The sequence below is a fragment of the Mya arenaria genome, chromosome 17 (assembly GCF_026914265.1).
Source record: "Mya arenaria isolate MELC-2E11 chromosome 17, ASM2691426v1".
Classification (NCBI taxonomy): Eukaryota; Metazoa; Mollusca; class Bivalvia; order Myida; family Myidae; genus Mya; species Mya arenaria.
In genome coordinates this window covers 50,351,557-50,365,466 of record NC_069138.1, presented here as the reverse complement: position 1 = coordinate 50,365,466, position 13,910 = coordinate 50,351,557, and the positions used below count along the sequence as shown (strand labels likewise).

Below are 13,910 nucleotides of genomic sequence, written 5' to 3'. Positions count from 1 at the left end.
ACTTAGTTGCTTTAACATTATAAGACGCACAATAATGAAACTTTTGATGTAGGACTTTTATTTATTATCTTAGAACACAAATGAATATTCTAAAGCATATACAAATGATTTTTTTCAATGTGTACACTAACTTATTTCATTTAATGAAAGAAGAAGTGCTTAAGGGATATGGAAGTCCGGATCGTTCGAAAAATTGTGTACAATATTCCGAAACACAAAATACCTCTTGTTTTCTAATTGATCACTTTCCTCCACTATTCACTTAATAACAACATATAAGATGTTGTATATAAACGCTCGTTAAATATAAAAAAACAGGTCAAGGGTAAGATATTGATATTGCGCAAAATGGTGATTCAACTTACAGGTTTTATATAAAATAAGTTTGGAAAGTTGATCTTGGTGATAAGGTTTTATCGCAATAAAAGGAAATCTGATGAAAATGTCTGACAAAACTGTCGATGGAACGCGAATATTTGAACAAACGTTGACGTTAGCAGTCTATCTTGAATATTCTCAGTTTAAAAACTGTTTTTAATATTGGAACTATATAAACAATCTCTATTTTGGCATATGCGGTTGTTATTGTATGCATACTGTCGGTCATAATTCGAAGTCGGGTTTTACCTTATACTTAACACAAGTGTATTGTGGAGAGGTGTATTATTTCTCCCATTGTACGAAACTACACAATTATATACGTCACATGACTACTGTCAAAGTCACAAAACTTCATTGTATTATGTGTATTGTATTAAATGTGAACATGTGGTCAATCTCAGCACGTGTCCCTTGTCTAATGTGATGTGTTTAATATGTGATTGCTGGATTTTGATCTGATGAAAATGATGTTTACATCTTTCTGAGACTCTATCATTTTCAATTTCTATCCCTCCTCTTTCTGAATTCCTTTTATTACGCTCTATATCAGACACAAGCTGATTTTCTAGCAATATCTTTTATAGATTTCAATCATATTTTACATATGTTTGTTAAACAAATTGGTAAATAATATTAAGCAGCTACAGAGTGCCTAATAAGCCCACTCGTATTTATGTTCTTAATAGTTTATTAATTATTTAATGAAAAAGAACTACGAAAGTGTGCATTATGCATTTCCATGTGCATTCCACGTGAATCAATTCATGCACTGTTCTTATTATTTACTGGAATAATGTTCTGGAATTCTGTATTTGACAAGTATTTCGTTAGTGTTTGAATGAAACAAAAAACTGTATCAGGTCTTTGAGTGTGGTTGTGAGGCGCCCTTTATAAAAAGACACAAACGGAGGCAATCTACACATAGCGCCCAACTAAAGGGAAGTTCTGTCGAACCGACAAAAAGTTCTAGACGTGTTCCGTGTCTGAGGTTCCTACCGACGGTTTGCCTTTTATGCCCGGATATTGAGTGCCCCCTTTCTATTATCCTGTTTGTATTAACTATGGACCCCTATTGCATACCAGAGCCATGTTAATAGTGCATTTACAAAACAACAAACTTTTAATTTCGGCCCACGGTGTGCGATTGATATATCATAAACAGCATTGACTGATTTATTTATACACGTAAAAACCAGCTGTCACCTGTGGCAAAATAGCTGTTGATCATCGCGGATGTATTTGTTTTTTTTGTCTTCTTGTTTCGTTTGGTATGTTTTACATGTTTATTGAGTAAACTTTGTTCTGAATTTTGTTGGATGTTATTTTCTACCAACTCAGATTAAGTAGATCAAAATATTTGACCATGCTGGAAATCCTTTTCTCCCACCTCAGATATGCTGATCCAATAATTTAACCATGCTAGCACGTAAATTAGCAAATTATCACGTAACTATACGCGAATTTGCTTAACTGAGCTGGGGGAAAAAGCATCTACCATGGCCGTTCGTGTTAGATGCGTGTATCCCAACCCTCGCACAGTTGTTCTGTAGGGAAGAGGTACTTATTATGAATTCTTCTTATCTATATTTTATTCTTTTATTAATCAAGCTCGTACGTTTCAGATTCTCAAGAACTACTTTCACCTAAGTAATTCGTCTGTCAACACGTGATATTTGATAATTGTTTTGCTGGATATTCTAATTTCGGTTTGATGTTAGTAATCGTCATAAATTTTCTGTTTCCATTAGCACTTTGGCATAGTTTTGTCCGGTAATCAAATTAACCACTACATTTTATCTGTCATTAAATTTTGCGACAAACTTGCTGAAACTTAAACGCTAGTCATTTATATCGAATAATGTAGTTCCTTGACCTTATGACAGTTCATATAATATTTTTTTTCTGTTTAAAGCAACTCAAAAGATAATGACTTTAAAGCTGAAATTGTTATGAATGATAGTGTTTACCTCAAAATTATGACATGATGATGATTATGATGGTAACATCTTACATAATAATACGAGTGGTTTAATTAGCTACTCACTTCATTCCTTTTAGAGTATGTTTAATATTATGAGGATCAAACTAACATAAACCGACTCTACATTTGCCTTTGTCAAAAGTGACATTGAGATACCATATCTCACCCGGTAATGACGAGCTATTAGTGAATCTTATTCAACTTAAACATGCTTTAAGATCTTAAACGATGAATTATAACTTCCTTCGATATTATAGTATTACAATGCATTCGTTTTCCTCAACGCTATATATATATACAGAACATACATGTACATAAGTTGACCAGGGGCAGATAACAATAATGAACAACAACTAAGGTGACTTTTGTGTTATCTCGCTTAGAATGCCCCTAAAATCGCGCTTAACAGCCTGACAAAAAACATCGGGAAACTCGTGATAAATAACAACAAATAAATACAAAAATAGTTCAAGAGAATTCAGTATTTACGGAACGTGCGCACCAGCGGAGTAGGCTAATAAGGTTTTACTGTTCTATTTAATAACACTTTCAATGTCTCCTAACATGTTGTTTTTTTTAGCCTACTGGGCTGGTCCGTGTATTTTCCTTTGTATTATTAATGAATAAAAGACAATCAAAATAGACAATGTCTCATGGAAATTTAAGCAGAGGGATAACATGTGCAAATTTTAGTTATACCAACTATCTTATGCGTTTGATCATCAACAACTGTATGGATCGTATAGTGTATCGATATTTACTTCCGATTTTATCGTAATGGATATTTAAATTTACGTTGATGGAACATTTAACTCGTCGATTGATTTCGAAATTATTTAATACAAAGTATTTGTACGGAGCAGATACGTTAAAAGAGCAGAAAGTCAAAATGTGAATGACACTGATTAATCGTAACTACCCGTATGGGACGCTGATATATCAATAATATTTTGACCTCGTTTAAATTCTTATAAACAAGATGATTGGGGACTGACAAATCAAAGTTTTGGTTTCGGAATAAGATCAAAAAGAGCACACACAATTATAAGTTATTGCTAAATGTGTAACCATTATCGTTTAAAGGATTCAAAAATCGTTTGTATTTTAAATACCTGAGTCGCAACAGTAGCCATAATATAGATCTGGACAATTACACCCATTTGTTGAAACCGTTCCACCATTATAGCACCAAGTGTTGCATTTACCATAGTCATGAAACCCCGACCGGTCGTTTGGATCCCTACCACAGTCACTTAAACATGCGGCTATGTCACTTGCCAAATCAGATTTGCAACAAAACAAACGACTTCTTGATTGTGTGCCACCTCCACAAGTTCTAGAACAATCCGACCACGACTTCCAAGGAAACCATTGACAACGTGACACTGGACAATCCGCCTGTACAAACTTAGGTCCAGTAACATATGTGAACAGTACAGCAATGTAAAACACAGCTAAGCTCCAACGGTCTCCGGACATGTTGCACGTTCCAACACAAAAACAATTTAAACTCAGTCAACAGACTGCTTCCTTTTAAGCTCTTGTGAACTTATCTATTATTGAAAGTGATTTACATAAGATCACTTCTTTGCTTCCTTGATATGGATTTACTCTTTGTGTATCGTTCTGGTCAGGATCACTACTACTACTACTACTACTACTACTACTACTACTACTACTACTACTACTACTACTACTACTACTACTAGTACTACTACTACTACTACTACTACTACTACTACTACTACTACTACTACTTCTACTACTACTACTACTACTACTACTACTACTACTACTACTACTACTACTACTACTACTACTACTGCTGGTACTACTACTACTATTACTACTTCTACTACTACTACTTCTACTACTACTACAATTTCTACTACTGCTGGTACTACTACTACTACTACTACTACTACTACTACTACTACTACTACTACTACTACTACTACTACTACTACTACTACTACTACTACTATTACTACTACTACTACTTCTATTACTACTACTACTACTACTACTACTACTACTACTACTACTACTACTACTACTACTACTACTACTACTACTACTACTACTACTACTACTACTTCTACTACTACTACTACTACTTCTACTACTACTACTACTACTACTACTACTACTACTACTACTTCTACTACTACTACTACTACTACTACTACTACTACTACTACTACTACTACTACTACTACTACTACTACTACTTCTACTACTACTACTACTACTACTACTACTACTACTACTACTACTACTATTACTACTACTAACTACTACTACTACTTCTTCTACTTCTACTTCTACTACTACTACAATTTATACTACTGCTGGTACTACTACTACTATTACTACTTCTACTACTACTTCTACAACTATTACTTCTGCTACTATGCATCATTGTTTATTTCAAACTAAAAACTAATTTGTAGACAATTTAATGCGCGAATTAATCATCTATAACAACACATATTGGTCTTCAGCGAAAACAATATTTTATGTACGTTTTATTGTACTCTTAAATGGTTGTTTTTTACATACGGTATTGATGCATATTGTTTGTGTCGCTAAATATAATACGGAAGTGTTTATTATTGTTATATTGCAAACCACTTATATGAATATATGGTTTTCGAGAGAGAGAGACAGAGTTTCAAGCCTCTTAAGGAAACACTACAGACGTCAGTAAGTTATATACGTTGTAAATCGGTCAAATGAAAGACATACTAAACGATATATTGTAGTAATAAACAAAATTAGGGATTATATTAAATTAAGGAATTTAATCGCTAATAAATTAATAAAATAAATCAAAACCACATTTATTTTCTGCATATTGGATAATACTAAATAGAATTGTTACAAAATGCATCACTTATCCAATTAAATACAATTCAACATTCATTGATTGATATACGAAAAAGGAAGTTTTTAATGGACCTGATAGTTTTAAAATGCATGCATCAAAATATCCAACTTTTTAACGGGCTCACGGCGGATACATGTCAATACCAAATATTACAGATCGCAATGTCCGCCGCTTTTCGCTATATTTAAGCTTCGACGACAGACAAGTTTAACTCTATATGTTCTAAACGCTCATCAATATTAACATTCGAGCTATTCTGGTGAAAACCCAATAGTGTTGAGCCGGACGTTGAAAAGAAATGATGAAACAGTTTTTATTAATATTTCGATGTGTTTTAATGGATAAATGTCTTACTGGCTTTATTCCGGCCATATGTCACCTTTTTGAAGTATGCGTATACAATTATTTTAAAGTCCTCCACGCATGGCCAGTGAACATTAAGTGTGACATTAATTTGGACCTGCTGAAATAGGTTTTGCACTCGAAAATTTAAGAAAAATACGGCAACATCTCATGGGATGACAAATTACACTGAAAATAATTAGTTAATGATCAGTTCGGTAGAAATTACATCGCCTGAAACTTTAACTAATACTTTTCTAATGTTAGGGGTTGAAATTTAATAATTATGTTTTTTTCAGTAGTTTGTGTGTTTGCAAACTAGGATATGAATGATTTGGTATGTGTTCTAAATTTTGTTATCACTATTGTTCCATACTATGAAAAGGTGTGCTGTAAGTATCAATTTGGCGTTACTTTGTCAATAGTTTATAACAATGACATGCTTAATGAGACACACCTTTGAAGTAATACAATCGGGCCAACAAACCTAATCGATCAACACTGGTTACACAAGAAGTTTATCAAAATGTTTTAAAGTTTAGACAAATTATAAATTAAACTTATCCAGGATTTAATCGGAAAAAGACGTTAACTCGCATGGAAACACATTAAGAAGTAATTTATACAAACACTTGTTTGACATGTATGTTATAAACCGATAGTATTTTAGCAGTTCCTAGGGTTTCACTAATGTCATTTTTAGATCGAGTTATTCAATAACTATCATGATACTTCATTATCTTTCGTCGATCTTGTTTTTACAAAAGATCACATGGATGTGTTTAAATGCAACTGACTTATAAAATACTACAATACACAAACATTAGGCGGCGCGTACCAAAGGAATGTCAATTAAGTTGTCTCTTTTTGCTTAAGACCTTTACTGAGAATATGAACCTTCTATCAATAACACATTAACGTATTTTTAAGACCAAAGTGGAAATCAGGTCATTATACACAATGGTTAAATATATAACATAGTTTTGTCAATGTTTTGACCCCTGCTCTATTTATAGATATAGTACAATGGCGAATAACATCAAAGACCAATTATGCAATTATAATGCACCAATAATGGTTGGTATATGTATGCACACACAACATTTATCAGAGGTTTCAAACGTCAAAAACATCTTATCTCACCAGTGCTCAATATAGTTTTCTTTCTAGGCATATTAAGTAAATGAGGGATGAATAGGACAAAATATCACACTAAAGACAAAAAGGTTCAAAGGAGAAGGGCAGTGTTCAAAACGTAAAATGAAAGTACTTTGCTATTTTACCATACAGTTGATGCTTGTTGGTGCATTCTGTAGTAATGAATTGGACTAAAAACGGTACACTATAAAACATGTGTAAATGGTCTTCAATGTTTATCGATTCAATTGAATAAAAGGTAACTTGAATGAATTTAAACATTACTACATGATTTATTTACAACATGACAGAACCTCTTCGCCATTTTAAGTACTTGGTAGATTTTTTATCTCAACACAAATAAGTTAATTTACAGCACGTCTGAACATTGGCATCCGCCACCTGAATATAAGTTCTAATAATTAGATAACTCATTGAAATACTTGGCTATTCTCATGAACAATATTCACACGTCTTTGACTTAGTTTCTCCTCCACAACGTGATGTAAAGCTTTTCCTGAACCGACAGTCGTCATATTCACCCCATTAACAGCTATCGGCAATATATGTTAACACAATATGCAAGTGATCTGTTTAGAAATGACCTTTAAGGCTTAGACAATTCGGTAAATTTAAAACTTCAGAAGCATAATGTTTGTTAAAAGACGTGCAAATTACATTCAATTTCTGGATTAAAATACTCATTTTTAATCACAGGATTGAACGGGCTAATGTCAACGATAATTGCAATTTTCAGAAAATGAGAAATAAGATACTGAAGAAATATATCATAAACATTTAATAAGGCCTTGGCCTATTTTTCTCATGACAAAGTTTAAAGCTTGTAGAGAAGTAAAAAGTCAGCTCCGTATAAGCAAATAATTACCTATTCGACTCACTTGGCCTGTCGGTGTATTTTCGACTTCGCCATTGATCAAAGCGCAATTCTTTTAAAATATTAAATACACAATATGTAGATGAAGTAATTCAGGCCAATATATATGCAATTGGTAATACATGATACGCATTATTATATGTATCTTACCTACGATTTGCACATTATCCAAATGCCGAATTTCACCCTAATGATAAACGTCACGCGCGTGAAACGAATTCATTTCAATAAGCGAAATTTAGTTATATGCAACGCACTGCATCAATAACTTTCTTAATATCGATATTCACATTCTTAGTCCTAACACTGCGCTACTAGAACACGCCTATACATTTGGGTTTCAAAGAAGACATGTCAAGTAAATGTCTTGTTTGATGACTCATGTACAAACAAAAGAAACAGAGACCAAATAATACATCGAAAAACACCGTATACGAAGGAAAACACAACGCACATGATAAATGGTTTTGTGTTTGAAATTATAAATGATTTATGAGTTCTTCTATATAAAACTGACATCCTTGGACATTGTAGTCACATGCACTCAAAACACAAAATTAGCATATGTTGATCAGCATATATCACACACACACACACACACACACACACACACACACACATATAAATAAATATATATATATACATAAATATATATGCATTATTTACCAACAAATATGTAGCATATTAAACTATGTTTCTTCTAATTCTACCATATTGAGTTCAATCTAAATACCATTATGAAATGCGTGTTTTCCGATTAAGGAATGTCATCATAACATAAATTGTTGGAAATACTCACCCGTACAACCTCTGTTATAACCCAAACTATAATACGGGTCGCTACATTTGTCACAACGGATACCATCCGGGGATCCTCCACAATGATGTTCGTAACTGGGACAATGGGCGATATAATTTCTACTGCAATCTACAAGTTTAAATTAAGAAGAACATCTTTTACGTTCCTCAGGTACTGTGTAAAGTTAAGGTGAAACAGTTTCAACACAGTTCATGTTTTATTTGATACGGATCAATGTGACGATATGGCATGACAAACGTGAAACTACTCTTTAAACAAAAATAGTTCAAGACTAAAAACAATATAATGTGCAAATAAAACTGTACATGACACATGTTAAAACATAACTCTTTCAATTGGATATGATTTTGCAGTATATTTTTATGAAGTTAATCTTTAAATTTGAGTGAGGTAAAAACAGTAAAAGGTATATTTGGTGATGATGGAAAATTCGGTTTATTGCAACAAGGAATTAAATTGGCTTGTCGAATTCAATATTGCAGCTGACATGATTACAACGTGATTTCAGGAATCAAAATCACATAGTCTTGATGACAGAAGGTCATAAAATTGCCGAAATTTGTCAGCTTCATAAGTGTTTTTATCAAAAAATATCTTTCTTGTAAAACAAATATATATTTTGTGTTCATCATTATATTTATTTGATAAAGTTATTGCAATATTAGAACACATATTTTATTTGTTAATTGAATAAACATATTTGACACAGAATATTGCAAGTTTGTCATGCCATATGCTGAGCAAAGTATTTAGATAGCAATTAAATGACAATTTGCCCTTAATACAAATGTTTTAACGGTGTATATTAATTATAATATATATGTTTTGCAAGTTAATTTACATTTTATCTGTTTGTTAGTTGTATAGTTGGTAGTTAAGTTGTTTACCTTCACAACACCTCCCACTTCTCCAGCTAGAACAATGACATCGCCCGCCAGAATATGTGTACCCATTTCGACAGAACTCATTGCAATTTTCATTGAAACGCCTATTTATTTTCCAGACACACGATCTACAAACCCGTGATCTAGTCCCCCCACCACAGTCTTCCGAACAGCCGCCCCAATCAGGACAAATACTGTAGTGGCCCGGAGTACAGCTTTCTACAATATCATAACAATGATATTTTTTGTTGATTTTATATGTCAATATCTACATGAAAAACTAAACAAGACCCGTATTTAAAAGCCTTAACATTAACACCTGCAAATCAAACTAAAGAGATGGTCAAGAAACTAAAAGAAGTTCACGAATCGATGTATAACTGCATTCACGGTACAATTGTTCGAACAACTCGATATATATATATCGAGATTTGGACAATGAACAGTCAAGTTGTGACAACTTTCAGACGTTATAAGATGATACATTTCAATTGAAAGAGCAAAGTTTGTCTAAAATTATGATTTTTTATACGAACCCACAAGAAGGAAACTGTTCAGCATTAATGCAATCCTGAAAACCAACGTTTATCATATATATGTATACATACATACTTTTCAACATTTTATAACGACATTTATTTGACATTTGTTTGTTGATTTAATACATATGTAAGCATAAGACATTCTAAAATATATTTTTAAGGCAGTTCAAAGTTCAATCTAAAAAAAAGACAACAAGAAATATTCTGTCATTTAGGTTAGACATAGCTTGCGCCTATACATTCATAAAATAAAAAGGTCAAACAGGAAAGCAACCTATATAATATCATGTGACAAGAGGTTTTGATTATCATACACTTATGCATGTATGCTTACAATACTTGAAATTCCAGCAATATATTAACTTGATGTTTTATAAAAAAAACACAGATCTAGATATTAACGAGACCTGTACATTGCCGACAGTGTGATATCTTGAAATAAATTCATATAATTTATTTGTAGTTTCTCATGCAACAAGAAAATGAATGAATATCAATACTAGCCGACTTACCATCTGATTGACAGTGCACATAAGTAGATCAATTGTAATTGATACACCATTGCGTCCGTTCAAACTGTTAAATAAACAGTAGTTAAAGATGAGTATCATTCAGTTGAAGAAAGCTCCTTTATCAGGGTCCATATTAATTAATGCATTAAATAGAGGACATGTAAAACAGGGACAGTAATTTTTCTGTGTTAAGATAAAAAAATATTTAAAATATAAAATACTAAAAAAGGCAATAATTTGACTTACATTAAACAAAGCCACACATAATTCCGTCTGACGTACACATATAAGATAATTTATAAGAGATATTGATCACTGTGACACTGCTTTTAATCCGTTCTCTGAAAGAGGAAGATACTTGATATAACTTACTTGCATCCCCTTAAACGTGCAGCCAATAAACATGCATAACTAGAAGATATATTGACTCAAAGGAAACAACTATTGCATTTTGCTAATATATACACATTGCAGGAACATGCTTCAGTTTAAGATCCACTTAGATGGGCATTCTTTAAGAGATCAGTTGAGTATAGTCTCTTATTTCAAAAGACAGATATATTGTATAAAAATATATGGCAGCTCTGATAGCTGAGGTAAACTTGTAGCGCATGTCGTTTACTAAAACGACAGCAACTTCATGGCAATTTTCTGATTGTGTTTAACATAATGAGAAAATATCAATATATATAGTGTTAAAAACAATCCTAAACAAAGTGCTATAACCGACGTTTGTCTGAAAATCCAAATAGTATAGATATTGTTACCGTACAGTTTGCAGTTTTACATTTTACCCTGCGCGCTGTAAAAGTTGTGCGTCGTTAAACGATTAATATAAATTAATTTGGGAAGACCATTTTCATTAAATAAAGTCAGGCGCAAACAGCAAAAAGTACATTAAATAAAAATAAGGGCACGTATTCGCCAAATATGATAACATTGAGTTTTCGGAAAAAATACCTACGAAAAGAAGGCATACATACTATAGTCACAATGGACTTTAAACAAACACCTTTGTTCAAATTCAGAGTTTCCATTGACTTCGATAATATTTGTTTGAAAATTATGCCAAATTGCAACAACGTCCGTATTTCTGCTTCCACACTGAGATGATTCCACCAAAGGTCTCCTAGTTGGGAATTTTATCGCAAATATAGCGAAGATCGATTTCCTCTCTACCACAGCGTTCTGAATTGATATTCAAGTAATTTACTTTAAATTTTTCAAGTTTTAGCTTTTAAGAAAGTAACATTAGGCATTCGTTTTTGTTTCTTACATCGTTTTAAGGGGTTTTATGGTAATTATTGTCTTTTGCTTTCACACTTTTATGAACTAATGAAGAACGTTTTCTCACAACGCTAATAGTGGGCTTGCTACTCTGTTTTCTTATGTAAAATCTATGTTTCGTTATGTGAGATTCACAGTGTTGTATACGATCTACCACGATACAATAAGATTGTAAAAGCTTATAGCTGTGTCTGACATGTTTGACATAAACTGAATAGAGGAATAACGAATGCTACTCGCGAAATAGCAGCTTGAAATTATATTGCAAGAAAAACGGCGAAGTGTTTTGGTTTCTAACAATGAGCATCATAAACATTTCAGTGAATATATCCCTTTGTATTATAAGAGTTTAAGCATATAACAAAAGATATAAAAGCGGATAGTGTATATTAGGGGTATTTCATAACTGCTATTTGTACAAAGATGGCTAACGAGGACATATATAGCATGTCTATCCCCCAGTGTGAGAACAAAAAAATCTGCCTTATCGCAAGAACTGTTCGAAAATGTACCAACTGATGTTAAAGCTTGTAAACCTTGGATAGTTTTCGAAGCTTTTGACCATCAACAGTATGAATATGGGCGTATGACACATAAGAGACACAAAATAAAATAAAGACAGAAAAATCAAGCTTCTAAACAAGAAGGCACGCATTCTTCTAAAGAGATAAGTGACTAACAGAATGGAAACAATGGAATTTTCGAACATGTTACAAATGAAGAAGTCAGAAGGGATAAAAACATCCCGGTTTGCGAAAGGAATTTGAACATCTTGGTCGAAACCGATGAAAATGTTGACACACTGGCTCTGGCTATGACTTTTGGGGGACGAAAGATTTTATCAATCGCCCGACGAACTGAAACGCTGGCTTTAATATTTAAGTTTTCTGTTGCACTGAAATCCGAATTGTGTGAACAGTTAAAATAACCGTTTATTACTACTTTGATACTTCTGTGTCTCATTTTTTTATCATTTTCTTTCATTAAGTAGCTGAATAACACATCGATAATTAGGAATTAATATGTTTTACACTGCGTATAATTTAGTTCAAGGTGACAATCTTGTATACCAAACAGCCAACGAATAAAACCAAAGCCTTGAATTTGAATATAAATCTGAATATAACATATTGTAAGAGCCATTTCAGTTTTCACATATTTTCATGCGCATCATTAAGGCATTCCCATAGTATTCACTTTGAAATTAGTTTTGTTACTTGGAAGTAATAGCATTAAAACAACCGTGAACAGATTCGATATTGTACCGCCATATCTTTGAAAAACATACTTATTTTGCTCAATTGTTTTCCCAATACAACAAAATCATAAAATACTCAATTCACCACTGCAATCAACAAAAACTTATGAAAATGTCTGGTTTCCTTTCTACTTAAAAAAACTGAGGAATTTCATTTTTGGTATTTTGTTTTCATTTTTTTGTTTTTTTGTTGTAAGATATCGAACTCTTTTCACAAGATGCGTAAAATAGAATGTTTTTACTGGTAGCAGATGTTTCATAGTTACTTGAAATGAATGTTCATGTTGTTATCTAGTTAATCAAAATCATCACCCAAAATTGGATTTTCTTATAAGAGATTTTACCTATTCAAATAAAAAATGTGCTTTCTTCAACCCGCTGCCATGTGTTATGTAACATAATTTAACTCTATTTTCATATTTTCTTTTCCGAAAGGTAGTCCGGACTAGTACGCGTTCAAACAAAACAACAATTCCACTATCATAAAAAATAAAAATAAAGACTTTTTGTTAATTCGAAGTCATTTAAACTTATTTATAGGCAAATACCAGTATTTCTGTTAAGAACATAACAACTAACTTTTCTGAAAAATGTATGAATATAAACAAAAAAGAGTCATGTCAGGCCTGTTTAATAAATACAGTGCAACTACTGAACTCTTGACACAGTCAAGATAAATGTCAAAATAAAATGACTTAGATCAAACAAGAAAACAGAATGTTTTAAGAACTGAAATGTATATTAACATGAATACATTATCAAATGTATACAGATCTGATTATTAAAAAAATGATAAGTATAAGATAATTTGTAACATATGTTTTGTTTTCGCGAATTTCTCATTTGTTTCCCGGTAATGCAACAAACATGCATGTTTTTTTTAATAAATAAACAAATGTAAAATATTTTTGCTTTCGTGGAGTTCATTTGAATTATCCTATTAAATTGCCTATGTTGCAGGATAAATATATCTGTAAACAA

General features: G+C 32.3%; 1 protein-coding gene across 1 annotated transcript in view; it reads right to left on the bottom strand.

Moving 5' to 3' along the window:
• LOC128223585 (uncharacterized) overlaps window positions 1–10,722 on the bottom strand; it is a 187,483-nt gene extending 176,761 nt beyond the window's left edge. The window contains 5 exon segments of the mRNA XM_052932860.1: window positions 8,426–8,554; window positions 9,334–9,549; window positions 9,867–9,901; window positions 10,385–10,448; window positions 10,631–10,722. Of these exon segments, the coding sequence (XP_052788820.1) occupies window positions 8,426–8,554; window positions 9,334–9,549; window positions 9,867–9,901; window positions 10,385–10,434 (430 nt within the window). The 5' untranslated portion in view covers window positions 10,435–10,448; window positions 10,631–10,722.
• Window positions 10,723–13,910: the final 3,188 nt, after the last annotated feature.